The sequence below is a fragment of the Heliangelus exortis genome, chromosome 5 (genome assembly GCF_036169615.1).
Source record: "Heliangelus exortis chromosome 5, bHelExo1.hap1, whole genome shotgun sequence".
Lineage (NCBI taxonomy): Eukaryota > Metazoa > Chordata > Aves > Apodiformes > Trochilidae > Heliangelus > Heliangelus exortis.
In genome coordinates this window covers 8,203,024-8,223,695 of record NC_092426.1, presented here as the reverse complement: position 1 = coordinate 8,223,695, position 20,672 = coordinate 8,203,024, and the positions used below count along the sequence as shown (strand labels likewise).

Sequence of the window (20,672 nt, the reverse complement as noted above, 5' to 3'; positions counted from 1 at the left end):
TCTCAGCAGATTTTTCTGTCTGTCTGCAAGGCTGTTTTTTTTTCTTTTTATCTCTGATAATTTCTTACCAATGGAGTAAGAGAGCAAACCTCTAGATTTTAATAATGATCTGAATTACAGTGATGACACATAGTGAGCTTAGAGTCTTACTCTGTCTTAACAGTTGTTCATGATGGCAGCAACTAACATCTCGTAACAGGATCTCAGTATTTGGGAGAGCAGATTTCTCTTTTTATGGTTCACATGGCTTGCGCTTGAAGATCTCGTGTCCTGAGGTCCCGCAGCATCCCTGGTGCGAACAGAGGATGGGAAGCGCCCTCTCCTGTGCAAAGCTTTGTTGTGCAGGAGAAAGCGGGAATGCAGCGGGATGCAGACCCCACTATGAGGCAGGGTGGAAGAGATGGAAAGGGCTGGTAGATGTTCTCATGCCCAGACACTCGTTGCCGAAGACATTCTGGGACACCCACGTTTAGGGATGCTGCCACCTGTAGCTTCCCTGCATGCCAAAGAGGTTTAAAAAATGATTGCATCTCTCTGGTGCACCCCAGACACCCCAGCACTTATTTGCTACATTTAGTTCATGCTGGTTTAAAAATAAGACAGATATTACAACCTATGGGGCAACTTTGGTGTCATTTCACTATATAGAGGATGTTCCAAAAAGACCTGGCTCACACTGTTACCTGTAGGAAGACAACACGATCATGAAGAAAAGTTGTTAGGTTGCTGATGTTTTTGAAAGCCTGGCTCTGAATTATGTTTCATCACTCAACAGAAATTCAGTGTGGGGTTATATGATAGTAGGGACTAAATCAGACCAGCTACTGGGTCACCAAATGCAGATGCTTTGCCATGCTTGGAGAGTCTGAGTTAATTCTTATCTGGATTTGCTTTTTCATATAACTGTCCTCTTGAAGCGAGATTTAAATAGACCTGAAAGCATTTCGTAGACAGGAATGGAGTTTCATAAGTGAGTCACCCCAAATGATGACTTTAAAAATGCAGTATTTAGAAATAGCTTAATCTTGATGAATAAACAAACAAATTGGATATATTGTCTGAAAAACCCCTAGTTTGGCCAGCTCTAGTTCACAGACAGAAATTATTCACTTCTGTTTCTCAATTGTACTTAAAATAATCAGCAATCTACTTATCTCCCAGGTACATCATGAAAGTCTGAGACACATGTAAAAATAAAAAATTTTATTTATTAAGTAGACTGCCTTTCTTTAAATCAAGTTACTGTAGTTACCCCTGTGTAAATACTGAATATTAAAGAGAGTGAACTTTTCATATCTTCCTGTTACACCGGTGAGCGATTTACCCAGGGCCATACATGTGGAAACGTGGCCATCTAAAGATCAAACTGGGAAGCATGGCCCGGGTCTGGTTCTGTAGTCAGTCCAAGTTGTTCTACAGCTTAAGCAGAACTGAGGAAATCAGGGGACAGATCTAAATAGCTGGGCTGAGAATTGCACACATGATGTAGTAGGTGAACCTTTCTTCACAGCACAAATTGGTCCCCCCAGGCTCATTGGCACTGTCCCTGCAGGAGGAAGGAATGGAAAGATCCACACAATCAGTCCTTCAGTTCTGCTCTGTCCTGAGTAGTGTCCTTTGCTCTGTCTCTGAAAAATGTCCCAGTGCTGAGATCTGTCCTTTGTCTGCATGAGACAGTGAGGTACTGTGTGACAAAACAGATCCCATGCTTCAGTTCAACACCTGAGAAACAGTTTATCAGATAGGATAGTTTAACAGTGTAGAAACTGCATTTCTTGATGTCCTCTTGATGTAAAACTGCTTTTCCTTTTTGTCCAAAAGGCAGGATTTGCAGTTTTCCCATGCAGATACATTACATGGTACCTGGCCCCTAATCCTTTCAGTAATTTGTCACCGATTATTTTGGTTTCAAAAGAAAATCATCTATGTCATATTCAAAGTTAGACCAGGGCTTTATCGCCTCTAATGTTTTTACTTCAGAGTGCATCTGAACAAAGACCTCCAAGGACTTTCATTAAAAGAAGATGTATAATGATGTAGTAATTTAGAGCAGCATGTGAATTAAACAAGGTGAAAGAATTACAGATGTTGCATCAGACTCTTATAATCCCTGTCACCTGCACCATCAGCACTGGGCTTCAATACTGGTTGCTCTAAAAATACATTTTATCGGAGGAAAAAACATCAGAGAGATTTCAAAATTTGTCAAGGTGAATATCTAATTTGCATCCATTTCAATCATTTCAGAAGTCTCTGATTTCTTCTAAATTCACTGCTATTATATGTCAGTTTTACATTTAGACTATGAAAATCCTGAGTTTGGGGCAGTTTGCATTTTTGTCTTCCGAAACTAATCACCAATGCTCTGGCTGGCTGGGCTGTTATGATAAATGCTTGCTGCTGGAGTTTTTTTAGTAAAAAAAGTTCAATTTTCAACAAAATTACAGGTATTCTGCACTCTGAAAATCTCTCCTTGATATCTTACAGTTTGATCTCTAGCATGCATATGAAAACTCGAAGCCACATTTTTTTTACTTAACATCACAACAGAATATTTTGAAGAAACAATCTCCTGCTCAATTCAGCATTATGTGAACTTCTTTTGAAGATAGAAACATTTCATAGGTAGATGCTAAGGAAGTAATTAAATAATACAAAAATTAAATACGTCACAAATACAATAACTCAAGGAAATGCCAGTTTGGCACAGTGCTTCTTTGCAAATATGTATAAGAATAAAGAATAAGATGCAGAAATACCTCTGACAATTTAAAAACATTAACAGGTTTTGTATTTACATTAACAGTGGCTAATGTTAGTTCAATTCAGAATTGTGGACATTAATAACTGTCTAAAAGTATTACTGTAATACAGCATTATAGATGAAACAGGATGTTGTGAAACACTTCACAAGTGCATACTCAAATAAATGTTGAACTGATTTATGAACTTTGTCTGGTTTACTTTGCTCACAGAAAAATGTGAAGAAGCTGTTTAGCTAAATCTTGCCAGATTTCTGTTGTTATTGTATCTTAATAACTGGTTTGAAGGCACAGCAGACTACCATCAGTACTTTATTCTTAGTAAAGTGGCAGCAGCATCAACAAAATCTGCCCCAGCTTTGTCTCATGGGCATGAGCAGCATGTCTGAGGGGGTTCCCAGCTATGGGGAGAAGGGACAGCATTCTCCATGCTGCCAACTTTTCCTTGTCTGTGAGGCATTTCCCTCTTGTATAGAGTATACACACTAAAAGCTGGATCAGAAACAAAAGGGAAGTGTTAATTTAGTCAGAAGTAAAACACAGGTTCAACAAAGGTTCAGAGATGACATAAAATCAGACATAAAAATGGTACCACTCAGAAATGTATATTTTTTCCTATATATTTCAGTGCATTCTACATTTAACTCCTCAACAAGTAGATTTTACTAATTGTAATTACTAATGTCAAACATTAGGACTGTAAATTTTAAGAACTTCAGGATAGGGCAGGATCTTGACTAATATGAAGTACTGTTGGTCTGTGTGATCAGGCCACTGTTTTGCCCTCTAAATCTCAGAATATGCAAGGTAGATAAAGCTGCATACTGAAGTATTAGGAACATTTTCAAGGCACCAGTTAGAAGACTTCCTCATTTTTAATATTTTCCACTGTTTAACCACAAACGTTAACAGAGTATGCGGATGAGAACCTGAACATGTTCCTGAACCTAGACCTCAAGAATTAAAACTTTCAACCGAAACAAGGGGCCCTATATTGTTTTCCTCAGCAGGGATTTTCATTGTCCATCTCAGAAGATAAAACTTGTTCTGAATTCATATGAGGAAAAAAAAGAAAACAGTCCACAAAAGTAAGCTCTCATGATCTGAATTTGAGTCATAGTAAATTACTTTTTTTTTCCACATGTCCTTAACAAAGCAATATTTTCACCAGTGATACTGGTGGACAAACTTTATTGTAGGAGGCAAACAGAAATAAGAAGTATAGCTCCTGTAGCATCCTCAAGGAGTTGCTGGTCCATACACTATGACAAAAATTCTTACAGACATCAGCATGTAAATACTTCTGTGCTGCAACCTGCAGGTAGCATTGGAAACTTCTTATTTGTGTCAGCAGGTAACTGCTAGCTGCCACCTTCGTGGTGTCTGCCACTATTGCTGCTCTTTTGAATGTCAGATAAATCTGGTATTTCTTTGTTTTCTTCTCTTATCCCTCCCTCTTCTGATTCTTTTGATGTTTTCACTTTTAGGGTGTCAGTCCTGTGATTAATGGATGAATTCAGCTTCGATGAGTTCACTCTCCATCTTCTCATACTCCTATAAAAATCTTTTCTGACGTTTTCACTAACCAGAACGTAGATGATTGGGTCGGCAACGCTGTTTGCAGTGGCTAAACACAGAAACACTGTAAATATTGAATAAATAGCCTTTTCAAAAGGACATGAGGAATTTTGATGAAACATAAAGTATATGGACCTTATTACAAGTACTACGTGGTAGGGAGCAAAGCAGATCAGGAAAATTACAATAATAGTGATAGCCAAATATTTCACTTTAGCTTTTTGGCGACAAGTCAAGCTGCTGCTTGCTTTTATACTTTGGATAATTTTGTAGTTTGTGAAAATGAGAATTATGAAAGGTATGGCAAATCCAATTAGGAATCTGGCAAATCCAAAAGAAGCCAACTTTATGTCAAGAGGAAAAGTCTCAAAGCAGGTTTTGTTCGTGCATTTATCTTCCATGTTAAATATCGGAGTGTGGGTTACTGCAACCACAACAAAGAGAAAACACACTATGATGATTGCCTTTTTCTGTTCTCTTCTCCCCCTAGATTCCAGAGCATACACCAGTGCCATATAACGATCCACAGAAATGCAGCACAAAAGCAGAATGCTGATGTATATGTTGCAGAAGAAGATGAATCCTGTTATTCTACAAGCATTTACACCCATATTCCACTCATGCTCATTTTGCACATAGATAATCCAGAGGGGCAAAGTACTTAAATACATCAACTCGCTCAGTGATAAGCTGAAAATGTAGATGGCAATTACTTTATTCCTTTGGATTTGTACAAGTGTAAGCATGGAAGTTATGCAATTTGCTGGAAGGCCTATGGCAAAAACGATGCTGTAAACAGCAACCAGAAGTGTCTTGCTCTCGCTGTAGGGAATTTCTGTGCAAGTGGGGTGGTTATTTATGTCTGTACAATTTTCCATTATTCTTTTTCCAGCTGGTGTTTCCTGAGAATCAGAAGACAAAGTGGAAAGTTAGCATCTGAATCACTTACTTAAAAAAGTGCCAGTAAAAGTTATGGACCCACAGGTGCCAACAGGACATGTCAAGTGGACAAGTGGGGTGGTTTTGTAGGGGAAATACCTAAGACAGGCAAGTTTTCCAAGGTTTCCTGTCTCTTGGGAGTCAGGCCTTACAGGAAAAAGTTCCTGTAAGTAAGGAAGGAATTTCACAAGGAATTTCTTGACTACAGTAAGCCTGTTCATTGAAACAGAGGATTGGAGACTGTCCCTGCACCAGGTTGCCTCATAGATAAGACAGAGCTGGTGATCAATTACTGAAGTCACTTCCCAGAGAAATTTAAAAGGACAAGTCTTCCATTAATTTTCTTTTTCAAACTGAATTAAAAAAGTGCAAAAAGTAGAGATTTTGGAGGCAGACTCCCAACAGAAGGTATCATGTATGGTCAGTCAGGGGAGGGAAAAGCTCAAGTGGGTGGTAGAATTTGCGTCGGAAATTACCACATATGCAGGAACCAGTCTGCCCACTGGTGTACACCTCCACCATGGTTCTCACCTCCCTCCTCTAAAAGAATAAATGCAGCTGAAGAACATAAACTTATAGTGCTCTGTAACACTCATGATAGTAAGCAGTTAGAGGAATAATCAAGACCAGAGAGAAGAATACACACATATTTAGGAAATGGAGGTGAAGAAAATCGGTGCTCTTTGAACAGGAGGGGTTAAAAACCCTCCACCTTTCTGAGATAACTATAAACATGAGCAGAACTGGCATTTGGTTAGTGTTAAGTAGTGCTGGGAGAAACATTTCTTGCAAAGTCACAGGATGATTTCCATACAGAAATCTTCTTCAGGTGAAGAGAGGAATATGGAGGTGGGTGCACCATAATGTTATTGCATGCCCTTAAAAATTGTATTTTGCTGTATATATGAATTGAAGATGTCCAATGTATACCATCTGTGATAAAAAGCAGCCTTTGTCAGGCCTTATTTGTTGGTCATTCTCTTATGGACTAGACACGTGCTCCAGACAACAGTCCCCTAACTCCACAATGAGGAGATGTTGTTAACAGAGACTGAGTGCCTTCAGACAAAAGAGGGGCATGAGCTTTCCTAGTCCACACTGTGCATGAGCAATCTCTTTAACCTAGAGTTCATGCAGCCTCAGAATGTTTATTTGTTGCTTGTTTGGGCCCTCTTTAAGCAGACCAAGGGGAAAATGTCTGCTCTCAGTGCAGTGGGGTTGTCTCCTGCACCACTGGGATGATGAACAATTTAGTGGGGTCATTCCTTCCCCTCCTGTGGGCAAGAGCAGGCCCCGAGGTGGCAGAAGCAACTCTACATTAAATGCCTGACAGAACACCTGCCATGCAAGAACCCTAGGACTTGGAGGGCAATCAGATCCCCTGACTTAATGTATTTACCAAATTATCAGAACTGTGTGAGAAAAGAGAAACAGGTTGCCTTAGCCTGTGAGGTTCTCACAGTAGCACAGTGCTAGCCACAGCCACAAACACCAAGTGAGGGTGTCCTGGCCCATGCCAAGAGGTTTTCATTTCTATCACATACCCCAGCACAGTCAGAACTTGCTCAATGACAGTAGCTTCTGAGTGAAGATGTCCTGGCAAGTGAGCAGACAGGGCAGAGTCAGTGGTACCTGCTGTCCCCATCCCTGTCGGCAGCATAAGCCAGCGGAGGAGGAACTGAGAAAGTGCTGGGTGTGTGAAAGAAGCCCACTCTGGAGGGTGAAACTGTGCTCTGTGACGACTTTCCGGTTGCTTCCACAGCAAACCAGACTCTGCTTATGTGCTGACACCGTGGTGAGGGTTAGCAGGCAGCTGCCACCATGCTGGTTGGACCATAGCTTCTCGCCAGAGGGCCATATTCCTCCACAACTGAGAATCAGACTGGAGTCTGGTGGGTATCTTGAAGCCCCCTCAAAGGGAATGTGAAGTCTTCTTTAGTTTCAAATGTCTCAGCTTAAGAATGGCTTGAGAAGAGGATCTGCACTGCTGTGCAGGGAAGACAGCACTGTATGCAGCAGGGCTGATGCAAGGTTTCTGTGTGAAGTTACTTCCTTTTTTTTCTAGCAGTGAAAGTGTACTGACAGCTGTTGTTAACTTAGAAGAACGATGGTTGCTATAAGGGCTGGTAGTGACATTTTTTTTTTTTTTGCTGCCTCTTCATTCTTCTGCCACCCATGGTGAATGAAGTGAGGTCTTCTCTGGGCCACCTACTGAACAACTGTGTAGAGGGTATAAAAGTGGTGCTCGGTTTCAGGGTCAGCAACATTTCTCTGCCCAGACCTCACATGAGAGCTTGTCCTCAGCTCAGATGTGTCTGACCAGTGTGTGGGAAATGCTGTACACCTGCACACCACAGAGTAGTCTTGGAAACTTCTATGGTGGAGGAAGATGGAGTAATCCACTAAGATGTGCTGTGTGCCTGCTCAGTATTTTCACTCTTTCCTGGACATCTGCTTTTGGCCTAGACTGTAGCCACATTATTAGGGTAGGTAGGCCTAACATTTCTAATGTTGTTGTGTTATGTTCACACTGTTAGACAAATAGATAATTACATTTCTTACTCCTAAAATGGAGTGTCTACATGCTGTAATGTAGTGAGACCTTATGATGAGAAAATCCTGAAAAAGGGCAAGGAACCTGCAGCTGCCCAAGTAAAAATAGTTGTGGATGGAAGAGGTGTGATGGACATGAAATCCCATTTTCTTGGGGTGCAGTAAGAAAGCAGCAGAAGTGCCTTGCTGCAAACCCACTGAACAGGGCTGTGAAACCAGACTGACTGTCCTTTCCTTACCTTCTCTGTGATGCAGTACACCTTGCAGGTGCACTTGATTTACCAGAAGAAATGGTAAGGTGCTTACTCTTAGGCTTCCCTTGAAAGTGGAAGATTTAAAATACCAAAGTGCTGTCCGGTCTAGAACTCATATCTTCCATTGTGTGGGCAGGGGCCAAAATACTGCTCTGTTGTGCTCTGTTGTACAGGACAGCCTGTGCAATGTCACCTGCCCTCTTCCCTACCCAGGGAGCCTCAGGGACCACTGAGCTGTCCTGCAAAAGTGCCCTACACAGCCTATGGGGGATGGCACCATGAGTCTAGGATGCTGTGAGGATGTGGTTTCACATCACAGGCGTGCCAGTATAAACACCCTGGTTGTCAACTTCTTTTTTGTATGCTTTGTCCCTGACCAGTGGGTTCCTGACCCTTCTGTGAACATGCACAGAGTGGTAAGCCACCAGAAAACTTGTCCCCATTTTCTATTTGGGTCAACTGTCCACCAGCTGACCTTTCTAAACTGGGTCACCAGGGTCAAAGCAGCACCAGGGCTGGCCTAAAGGAAATAGTAGTAAGTAGCACATGGCCAGGAGTGGAGCAGCAAGAGGGAGGTGGAGAGAGGGTTGTACTGAGAGCAGCTCAGCTGTAGTGTGATCTGCAGCCTCCATCAGGCTCCAGAGGCACTGCTGATCTCTGCTGACTCTTTAGGGCTCTTTGCAACTGAGTTGCTCAACCAGGCACCTTCTCTGTGGATGCCAAAATCCTTTGGATAAACTGTGCATCTGGCTGTTTGGGTCCACATGGAGCACAGCAGCTCTCACCACAACACTCCAGTTCTTTTCCTTTGAAAACATAATTGTTAAGCCCTGAAAAGTGTGTGGACTTTTGTGAGCTTGTCAGCTTAGAGGTTATTGCTTCAGAGTAAAGGTCTTCATGGGAGTCTGGCCCTGAATGAAGCAGAAAGAGGTCCTGAGTGGTGTGGAAGCTTGACTGGCAGCTCCTGCTGCTCCTTCAGGACAGTTGCATTAAAGTTTGGTCTTTCCTCAAGGGACTGAAGTGTTTTTGCTAACACTGAAGTGTAAAGAGAGAACTGAAAACAAGGGGGAAACCAAAAGACATTATTTTGCCTTTTTATTTTGCTTCATTTTTCTATGAGCTACTCATGTAAAACTATTTCAATTCCCAGCAGAGAAGCTAGAGTGATAAAAATAGCCCACATTAGGAAAGGTTAAAAAAAATGTAGATACAATTACAGGGCAGAAAGGAGAAGTCAAAAAAAGCACAGTAGTTGAACAAAACACTGGTTGGAAGTCTTTGCGTTCATTCACCAGAGATACAGAGAGAGAGAAGAGAAAAAAGACTTTGAAATCCATAACATGAGTATCATTAAATAAGCAGAGCACATTATTTATTTTTCATTTTAAAATAATTTTTCAATCATCCTTCTATATGGAAGATTATTGTAAGACCTGAGAATACTGAGGGGTTTATGTGGATATTATGAATATTTTTTTAAGGTTACACTTATAATGGTTAAGACAAAACCAGCCCCATCCCTTCACCCCTCCCCTCCTGCCCCCAGTGTATGGAAAGAATAGCAAACTGCAAGTTTTAGGGCATAAATCAACATTCAGTAAAACAGAACCTAGGTGTCTCCTGAAAGATTTTGTGTACTTTCCTTAGTAGCATGTGGTACCACAACTAAGTGACACAGTATTGCTACCATGGTGTTGGTTTGACCACTCAAATCTAGTATGATGAGACATCAGTTCCCAGACCTATGACCCACAATGCTCATCACTTTTCTTCTGACCCTGGACTTCTCTTTCTCATGCAGACCTTACATTACTTATCTGTAAACTTTAATAACTGTTAAGCTTTCCAGCCACTGGCTTTTGGCTGTAAATTTTAATAGAAACTTAGAAAAGCTTGTGTGTTATCTTTGTGGATAAAAATAGATCATGACCCAGAACTCAGTGAACTGTTTTAATTTTTTGTTTGTTTGTTTTTCCAGCATTAGTAATAAACAAACTCATAGAGGAAATTACTTCTCTAAACAAGTCTCAGCAGACAAAGGGAAAGTAGCAATGTCTCCTCTTAGTTACCCAGCAGACTAATTGTTTTTACCGATGCACACAAGATAGTGGGACTTGAAACTACATAGTATAGAATTTGAAAATAGAATATGTAAATATATAATTTTGTGATGATATAGATGCAAAGCTCTGTAGAGAAAAAAGAGTATTTAAAACTACAGGACTATACTGGAATACAGCCTAAGCACAACTCCATATTAAAACATCTGTATCTTAGCTTGATCAGAAGAAAACCACCAATGGGATTTGAATGCAGAAACAAATGCACACCATATGAAGCTGCTTTAGTGCTTAGTCAGGAAAAAAATCTCCACGTTATTCCTGAAAGATGAAAGGGGCAAGTTTCTTGTATTTGCTAGATTTCTATTTGAGTTTTGCCCTCCTTTGAACACTTCCTGGCTGCTGCAGCTGTGGGGAAGACACTTAAGAAACAAGGAAGGCCTCTGAGCAGCCTCCTGCTGAACCAAAGCATGGCATAAAGTTTGCTTTGGTCACCAAGTGTAGTCATCTCAGGCTCAGGTATGATTTTGCTTGATGTGCACCAGTCGTTACACTGATCTCACCAGCCAGAGCACTGTGGTGCAGCAGGTAACCCCTCTGTTGACTCGCGCTGGTTAAAACAATCTGCAGAGCATTTAGGCTGACAATATCTGCTGTAAGGAAGCAGCAGGACCTTGGGATTAATTAGCCTTAATAACTAACTCTACACTGCAGATACAAGCAACTGTGTAAAAAACCAAAAAACCAAAAATGTTTTGGGCAGAAGACAGAAGATACTAATCATCTGCCATTCAGGAGGGGAACTCAGCAGTTATTTCTGATGAGATGGAAGTGTTTATTTATCCCATGATGCACAGTTCATAGATGTGAACTCTCAGCAACCAGAGATTTTCAATACCTGTCTGTAAGCATTTGCAAAGACCCACACAGCCACTTCCCCTTTCCCATACTCTACAACTAAATGTGTTACTTTGCTAAAATAAGAACTTGTGAGTGAACTGACACATAATTCAGGACTGACAAAGGACCAAGCTTAAAATTGTGATCCTTCCATAAACTTTATGTCTTAGTGCCTTGTTACAGCACCTAGTGAGGGTCTGCAGAGAAGGTAAGAGAGAAATGTGTGAAGGAAAGCTCCTGCTACAGGGTTTTAAATCATCTTACTCGACACCTCAAAAAGTAGATAAATCTATATATGTGTTATGTGGAGTAGATAGGTGAAAAATAGACCTCAAAATCCCCCACAAACCAATGGACTTTTTTCCCCAGTCTCATGATTTATAAGCCATGACTCATGATTTTGGGACTTTTGGATCTGGCAAAGTTTCTCAGCCCTCCCTGAGAGCATCAGAGAGTGGCTACTACAGGGCAGATTTACTCCCTGGTACCTGCCAGCTCCAAGGCCAGGAAAGCCATCAGTATCCTCAGGAATGCCATCATCAATTTGAGGCTGAAATGTTAAGCCTGTCAAGTCAAAAGGCTGAGGAAAGCCTTTGACTTTTTGGAGCAGAGCCAGTGAAAGTGAAGAGCTGAGAGAAGCCCCAAGGCTGGCAAATTCTGTGCTGCTGATGCACACCCTCTCCACACACAAAACAAGCAGGCACTTGTGCTCAAATACCTCCCTATAGCTATCACAGCTTTGCTGATAGCCTGGGACTATTTAAATACGGCTTCTGTTACCTGAGTGGCTTATTTGGAATCCTAACTGGCCAGACTTTCTTGCTGGCTTGTACTGGAATTGTGAAGCCTTGGAAGAAGGACCTTCTCCTGGGTCCTGGATGCTCCTGGATGTCAAAGCAAGGCAAAGTGCTGGTAGATTTGACACTGAGGGCTTAAATGTGGATGAATATTACTCTAGACTCCCAAAAGAGCAGGTTGGGGTATGAGAGCAGCTGTTTTAACAAGGCAAGGAGATTTGGCACCCTGCTAAAGCTGAGCATGCCTAATTGTCAGGTCTAAGGAAAATACAACTACAGGTAGCTGAACAAAGTGTGAAGACCTACGTTCAGAACACAAGGTGTGCCCCTAACAGAGATGCTCTGTCACCCTGGCAACTGGGCAGCAACTGTTCATCTGGAGTTGCTGGAAATTTCTGGACATTATCTTGACAACAGGTGACTGCGTGTGTCGCCTGGGCCCACACAAACACCAAGAAAAGGCCTTCAGGTCTCTGGATGAGAAAGCAAGGAACAACCACAACCAGCCTGTGGTCAAAGGGAGTCTTGTCCTTGCTAGGAGGAGCATCAGGTGTGAGTGTTCAACCTCATCACCTCTCAGGCAGGCAAGGCCATTGGAGTGGGAGCAGCATAGCCATGCCCTGTGACTTGTGGTAGCCCTTAGCTGGCACTCAGGATTTCCAGGCTCCTGGAGCCACAGAGGCTGTGGGAACCTTGGATTCTATTGCAGCCCAGCATGAATGGAGCAATGCTGCAACAGAGACAGGCATGTGTTTTAGTGACCATGCAGGCATCCTACCTTGTGGTAAGCTGCCCTGCTTGTTTGTAAACTGGCTGTGGATTGTGGCTCTTCAATGGCTCTGTCTCCCTATATTGGTTTATTTTTATTAATGGACCATGGTTGTATCTGACCACAGCTTAGCCCTGCATGCTGCTGCCTTGTCACTGCTGACACACTGACATTGCTTGGATTTTCCTTTCCCTAGATGTGGTCTCTGCATTGCCACGGTTTGTTCCTGACTTTCACCAACGCACTGATGCTTTCCCTGCCTCTGTCCCAAGCCAATCAGTGAGTGATTTCCAAATCACTGGTGTCCTAGGATATCTACAAATGCTAACTCATACTTCTTCTGCCATTCAAGTTCCCATGGAAACCAGAGGATGCATGCTCAGAAAACAAGTGTCCAGGCAGGACTGCCACCAGGCAGTGACACTCTCAGTGCCTATTTGTTCATAACCAAAACCATCTCCTATACAAGCTCCCAAATTCACAAACTTTCCTCTTTTGAGCACTGACACCCCCACTGCAATACTGACAGTCACAAGGAACACAGACTTTTCCTACATCATCAAAATACAGTGACTGTCCCTTTCCTGCCAGTAGCAGGAAAATGCAAAGACAGTGTTGAGTTTTGCCTTTCCACCTTCTGACAGCAGACTCTGCCTGGTGGGTTTGTGCAGGAGCTGCTGTCACCTGGGAGCTGAGCTATGGATAGTAGCATCATCAGTCCTAAAAAAGAGGTTGCTGGGGAGCAGAAACATGCCCCAAATGATTTTGTGACCTGCCAGACTTGTTCTCACTGACCTACTGTCTCACAGAGAAGTCTACTCTAGTTTCTCCTCAAAATTGGTTTTCTTTTTCAAAAGTGAATGTGGCTCAGCAGGTGGGATCTGCAAAGCCTTTTGAAAACCATAGTGCCTTCTGTATTTGAAACAAGCCTATTTTAACAGAGCAGTTAAAGATAGTTTCCACAAGTTTTCTGAACTCACAGACTACTATGCCCTCCCTTTCCATTTTCCTTGAAACTCAATTTCTTTGTTCCTTCTTGTCGTATGATTCATTTTCAACTAATTGGAGAGCTACTGTTTTCCTTTTTTTGCCATCTGGGTCACCTCCTATAGCTATTTAGCTCACATACCAGCAGCAGGGTTTTCCCCTTAAGATCTTGGTTATACCATCAACAACTGTGATGCTCAAAGGTTCCTCTTTGCACCTACACAACTCTGATGTCTCTGTCAGCACCTACACTCTCTCTCTGATGTGCTCTACAGAAAACAGCTGTAAAGATGATGGGATTTCTGCTAGTATGATGAGATCCTTGACTACCTTCTCCACCACCACTAAATTATAGCTCAGCTCAGGATGGAGGGTTAAGCATTAATTGCTTCCATTATATGCATTGGCCTCAAACGAGTTCAGTTGAAAGCTGTGGTTTTCATACAGCACAGAAGGCAATAGTGTGACAAAGGGATGTGAGAAGGTCCTGCCTGCTAACCCCTGCTAAAATGGTCCTAGCTCCATGCACAAGACATGCACAGCAACCTTGGAGCCAGGAGCAGTGTGGAGGTATCCATATTTTTGCAGAGGCAGTTGAGTCTGTACAGGGAGGAAAAAGGAGCAAAAGGAGAAAAAATAACCTCAGATGAAAAAGGGACAACATAAGTTCTGTTGCCCTGAAATGCTTATTGCTAATTGCACCCCATGACATGCTGAGAGCTCAATAGGCTTGCACTGACTGTCAAGAAAAGGCAAACAAAGCCTGAGCCTGTGCTAAGCTCAGGCCAGATGTAGAGGCTTTGAGCCCCAGAGAGCAGCCACAGAAACCTGTCCTCATGTTGTCTGGTGCAGCAGTTACTGAAGCAGCTGCTTCGGTGATGTTCTTGTTGCACTGGGACCACAACTGCTCCTATGAGCAGTGATATAAGTCTCTTGGCAACCACAACAATGCTGCTCTCACCTTCTGCAGTTCTAGCTCTTTCTGGTGGGGGAACCACTGGCTTGCAACCACTTTTGAAGCCCCTTGTGTACAAAAGCAGTAGAATGTGGCTGGGAGGTCGAAATCATACTGCACAAAGCTGTGAAATTTCCATTTCAGCTCTGAAGTGAGACTGAGCTTTATCAGGGCAGGCTGAGATAGTTGAAACTCTGCTTTCAGGCACTTCTACAGTGACAGCAATGCTGTTTGTGTAATCATGGTGTGATCACTGTAAGATCAGTCTCTCCTGGAGAGATTGTGTGGAAAATGCTGAACATGAAAGAGCTGTCTGCGGTTTCAGGCAGAATTCTGTACAGTACAGAGGTGGTACTCAATACAGACTGTGGTTATTTGTTTAAATAGTGTCCTGTGCAAAGTTCTCAGAAGAAAATCAGCCTTTCCCATTGAGTGTTAAAGAGCAGAATGAGTGCTTTTATTATTTGCCTTCCCTCCCCGCCCACCCCCGTCCCTGCGCCAGATGAGGTTACTGAAAGTTAAGGAACCATTGGCTTAAAGGCGATTGAAGATTTTTGAAAAGTCAGACAAATAAGTCAAATCCCAAAAATATTTGACGTAAAGAATAATTGTAGCTCAGTCTCCACATTTCTGAGTGGCAGAGATCAGCAGTGATGTGTGAATAAAAGATGGAGAAAAAGAAGAAATGTAGTGTATCCATTTAGTCACTATAGACGATAGTCATCACAATAAATTCCAGTAGAGTAAGGATGAGATGGAAGGCTGAATGTGACTTCTCTTTATGGTCTATCAAAGGAAGTCCAGCTTTTGTGTTTCTAATGTAATTCTGTACTCATGCCTCATGCTCTGCAGTGGTAGTTAAATCTAACCTCACAGCAACCTGTATCCTGCCAAAATCTGTTCAGTCCTAATTATCTCTACCTCTGACTTGAAAAAAAACTGTTCTGTGAAAGACAAGTATGTTTTTTACAGGAAAATGAATTTGTAAGGGAAACAGATAGCAAAGACTCCATCAGCTGCAATGAACTCTAATTAATATGGACCCAACAACATTTCAGGTCTGTTGTATCAGTCACAAGGAGACTACAGTGAAACATAGGCAGGGTCTGTCTGAAGCGCAAACACACAGCAAGGAGAAGCAGTAATTAAAGCAGAACAAAGCAAAATACCACTAAGTAGAAGTAATGCCTTGCCTCAGGGACAGAAATCACTTACTTCTTTTTTCTTGGGCTTTTGCAAAGGAGGCAATGAAGTTCTCCAGCTCGTGCTGTACTCACAGGCTGCTCTGTGGAAACTGGAGGAAGTTGCTAACGGTACCACGTACAGTCATAAGTGGTGTGAGCTGAAGGAAAGTAGATTGCTCATGACTTCATGAGGATCCCAAAGTGTGTCACTTGTAGTTAGGTGCCCACTAGTAGATAGGAGGGTGACTGGAATACCCCAGCCTTGAAAATTTTTGTCCTGTCATCACTCGAGTAAGTCATTGTAAGAAGGCATCTACAGCAGGGAATATCTGTGGGTAAGATCTGTTCCTGGAGGTTTACTGGAAGTGCAAGAAGAGGCAGAAGAAGCTATTTACTTGTTACTACAAGTAGAAGATCATCTGAAAGTGGGAAAAAAACAATGGGCAGGACAGGAAAATGTGTAATTAGCAGGAAGATGGAAGGAATAAAGAGCATTGCTCTGTGTGTGAGGGCAGCCCAGGCACTGAGGGCTGTCATGTTTCTACTGAGCAGAGCAGTCAGGATATCAGAGTTTTTGCAATGTTGAGGGTTTCAAAAAGCCTTCTGAAGCAGTCTGTACTCATTTCTGTCCTCTATATTGCTGTCATATATGAAGTAATGCCTAGGCTCTGCACAGTGGACTTGTGCTCAGCCACACATGGCTGCTGCCTTTCACAAGTGCCTCTGCAACCCTGGCTGCATTTTAGGGGGGGCCCTGTGAGAAAGGCCATGCTTCCTGCCCCCCAGTAACAAAGCAGACAGCACAGCCCAGTGTGGGGGAATTTGGACTGCTACTCTTTGACTCCAACCTCCTTCCTGCTGTGCCAGCAGGGCTGTACTTGGGCTCTTTGCTGGACACATGCAGCTGTGGCACGATGCTGTGGCTGGGTGATGGAGGAAGCAGAGACTGACCAGTGCACTCAGCTAAGAGAATAGAAAACCATAAAAAGGGAAATGATTGCTTTCAGATCCAGTCACTTGTCCATGTAGAAGAAGATGAAGTAAGTTCTGCTCTCTACAACTACCTAAGAGGAGGTTGTAGTGAGGTGTGGGTTGGTCTCTTCTCCTGAGTAAGAAGCAATAGAACAAGAGGAAATGGTCTCAGGTTGTGCTAGGGAAGGTTTAGATTGGATATTAGGAAAAATTTCCTCACTGAAAGGGTTGTCAGGCACTGCAACAGGTTGCCCAGGGAAGGGGTGCAGCCACCATCCCTGGGGGTATTCAAAAGCTCTGTAGATGTGGTGCTTAGGGACATGGTTTAGTGGTGGGTTTGGCAGTGCTGGGTTAACAACTTGACTTGATGTTCTTAAAGGTCATACAGGGCTCACATGGCTTCCTGGCTTCCCATGTACATATGTCCAGTTCTTGGCACACAGTCTGAAGGGAATGCAGAATCCTCCTTATTTTGCTGCTGAAAATGCAACGTGTGTGGGTCAGCTGCAGAGATTTTCCGTGCACTGGATTTTCTACATGTGATACATGCTGTGCTATCACAGAGCAGGATGACACAGATTTGTTCTTTTTCGTCAAGTTGCATAAATACCTGTACCACACATCTCTGCTTGAAAGTCCTCCTGCTTGTGCTTTGCCCATTTTTGTGAATGGTGTGTAGAAATTTGGTCATATTCAGTTTTCACAGACGCAGTGGGTGTGTTGTGTGCCTCAGGTATGGAAATCTCCAAGCCACATGTGCAACTAATCATGTCTTCATCAAGCAAAAGCCACTCACCCTGATGAGAAAAGTCCCATCATGTTTCATTGTCCTACTCCTTTATGCACCAACATGAAGATGTCACCTGGCAAGGGCTCCCTGGCATGGCACAGCTGGCTGTCACATGCTGCATCTTAGAGACCTTTGATTCTACTGACATCTCTGGGGCCATGATAGGTTTGTCTTCTGTATGGTAGGAATTAAGAGGTACCAGCCTGGGCATTGGGGTCCTTGGGGTGAGATAAGATACCATCTGTATGGTATCTAACAGCCTCTTTGGGAGAGCCCTCTGCTGAGGTTGAGAGGAGAGAGCATGCTGCAGCAACAACCACTTTGTTACCACTCTTTAAACTCCATCTCTGAATGCGTAAGTCCCCAGACATCCCAGCCCATCCACATTGGGGGATAAAAAAAGGGGGATAAATCTGGGATACCAGGTGGTAATGATGGGTTGACTCACGCAGCCCTTGCAGCCTTGGTTGCAGCCTTTTGATGGATGTCTCTGGCTTTTTTTTTAATTAAATAAAACACCCTCCTTACACTAGGGAACTGTAACACCCACAGGGTTAAAAAGGTTATAGTCGTTGGTGCCTCAGAGAGGAAAAGGGTGTAGTTCAAACAAAATGTCTTTCTGATTTTTTTTTTTTTTTACAAACTCAGTGCAGCAGCAGTGCTGGGTGAACACCTGAAGTCAGTTTAACCTTAGCAAGCTCAGATGGAAGAACCAATTCCACATCAATAGCATGGTCTGCTCTCCTGAGCAACCGCATTTATCTGTGGTCCACACAGACAGAAATTAAAGCTGGTTTTGTCTTCTACACACAGCTCCATAATTTCAAGCCTTGCTTTGTTTTTACCTTGGAAGGCATCTATTAAAGGGCCAAAAGCTGATGAAATTGCAGTGTTTCAGTACACATTAAGGGGATGATTTACTGAGGAGGTACAACTTTTCCTTGTGGCTACCCAGAGCTCTGTGATACTACATGGTTTTTATGGTTTTGGTTATGATATCTCAGAATAATACAAAAACTGTGTCAATCGCGGAAACAAAATCACAAAGTATTTTCTCTGCCTGAAATCCCCACTGAGGTGAATGGGTGAAGGACAGGGAATCAGCATACACAGAGACAAACCCGAGCTTTGGATCATCCAAATCCCACTCAGACACATCTGCCATGTATCCAAACGTGTTTTTTTCACTCCTGTTGTTTTCCCTGCAGCCTCCAACAGTACCTGGGCTTGACCCAGCTGATGCAGCAGAGATTCCAAGGGCTCTGGTATTTGCATTCCATCAGCTCCTCCCAGTAAGGTCAGGGAGCCTTGCTGCCAGCAAGGACCCCAGCAGTCCTGCTTGGAGAGCTGCACCAAATCCTTGGAGGGTGAGTGGCTTTAGGAAGCTTTTACCCTGCCAGGGGAAACTGCCTCTGAATTTGCAGGCACCCATGGGCTACCCCCAGCACGTCTGCACTGGGCCCTTGTGGCTGAGGGGCACCTTAGAGAAAAGCCACAGACAGGAAAGCAGGAAATGTTTTGCAGAGCAAAGATAACATTGAAAATAATACTTTGTAAATGGTTTGATTTACTGATTCGCCTGCACAGGAGCTGCCGTGCAACATCACAGGAAAAGGAAATGGGATAGAGGAGGAGTGGGAGGAAAAAGGCAACAGGACAACAAAACAGGTTGGCAGATTTCATTGGGGACAGGACTTAATGTCCTGGGTTTTCTCCTGAGCACAATGTGTTGTGGAGGTCTGTGATCGCACACAAACACTGAGGATGTGAATCCTTTGACTCGAAAGGAAGTGTTGGTATTTATTTAACAAGATGGGCAACTTATGTTATCTTGGCATTCTCCTGCACTGGAAATTCAGCCTTATAAAGCTGGAATGGCTCTGGGCATGCTAGACTTATCTAGAGCAAACCAGTCCCCGAGCCACTAGTCTGAATTTCAACAACTGTGTGTGATGGAGAAATGGCTACAGAACAGGCGCATGATGGTAGAGTTGTCCCCCACTGTGCTCCATTTCACATACTTGGTGAAAAAAAGCCTCTTTTGCATGAAGAACTCAGAGCTCTGCATGACATTTTTTTGAGGTGAACACCCCGGATGACGTGAGCCTCAGCAAGCTGTATGAGCTCCTGCCAGCACCATATATCTCTCTTAGAGCATTGGGGAGAACCTCTCTGCACAACTGGTGTTTTGAGCCTCTGCCAAACATTTTGTGGTCTATTTGGCTGCACCTCAGTGGGGGAGCTCACAGACCTGCACATGCTCAACATTACAATAACTTTTTTCTTCATCCATCTCCTGCTTCTTTGTGCTGCTGTCCTGCAGTGGGGAAACTGAGGCATATACATGGGTGATGATCTGGGTGATGATACCACTCTGTATTGGCCAGGCCATGGAACCACCTCCTGCAGCATTAGATGGTTACCTCTGGTGCCTCTCTTGAGACATCTTCTCTGAGTCTTGAGGCACTCAGGTTAGTATGAAAGGTCCTCCCAGTCTCTGCTGCTGTATTGTTGCGAGCAACTTAATGTTTCAGAGAAAGCAAAGTCTTCAGTAAATTGAGCAATTTAGTGGGGCACATACCTTGAGATATTTGCTTCACCTTTTGTCAAATAAATTCCCTGATAAAGTCTGAAAAAATAAGTATGGTCTCCCTTGAAATTCCTAGGTGTGTATGCACACTGAAGGGAAAACATTCAAGTTATTTCCCCTCCTTTCCCACTAGTTTTTCAAATCCTCTTATTCCATCATGAAGATGGAACAGACAACAGAAAGACCTATTGGAAATTACCCCTGAAAATGCTGACTTTTGAGTTCTGTCATGATTTTCTCATCATAAATAAATCTTCCTTTTGATTAATCTTCCTATAGACACCTTAGATTTTGGCTTGTGTTCAGCAATGGCTATTCACTTAAACAATGATTCTACAGCCTCATTTTCCACACAGTATTTCCATGACCTACTTGGGGCTACCAGTGTATTTTTAAAAGATGCCTTCGTGAAGCAGCCATATTTAATGGAAAGATTCTTTAACATTAAAAGAATCATCTTTTCTCCTGACATCTTAGCAGCATGGGTAATTTTTAAAATAGGCTACCCCTGAGAAGATAAATGGTGTAGCTTCATCTGGTGCTGGTGTAGTACACACTTATTTTAACACATGAGACTGGAGA

General features: G+C 42.9%; 1 protein-coding gene across 1 annotated transcript; it reads right to left on the bottom strand.

The window, feature by feature from the left end:
- Positions 1 to 1,188: 1,188 nt before the first annotated feature.
- GPR132 (G protein-coupled receptor 132) lies at positions 1,189 to 16,007 on the bottom strand. Its single transcript, XM_071745383.1, has 2 exons — positions 15,770 to 16,007; positions 1,189 to 5,242 (listed from the first exon to the last, which is right to left on the bottom strand). Exon 2 carries the CDS (start codon positions 5,216 to 5,218, stop codon positions 4,124 to 4,126), a length of 1,095 nt encoding a protein of 364 aa, XP_071601484.1. The 5' UTR covers positions 5,219 to 5,242; positions 15,770 to 16,007; the 3' UTR covers positions 1,189 to 4,123.
- Positions 16,008 to 20,672: the final 4,665 nt, after the last annotated feature.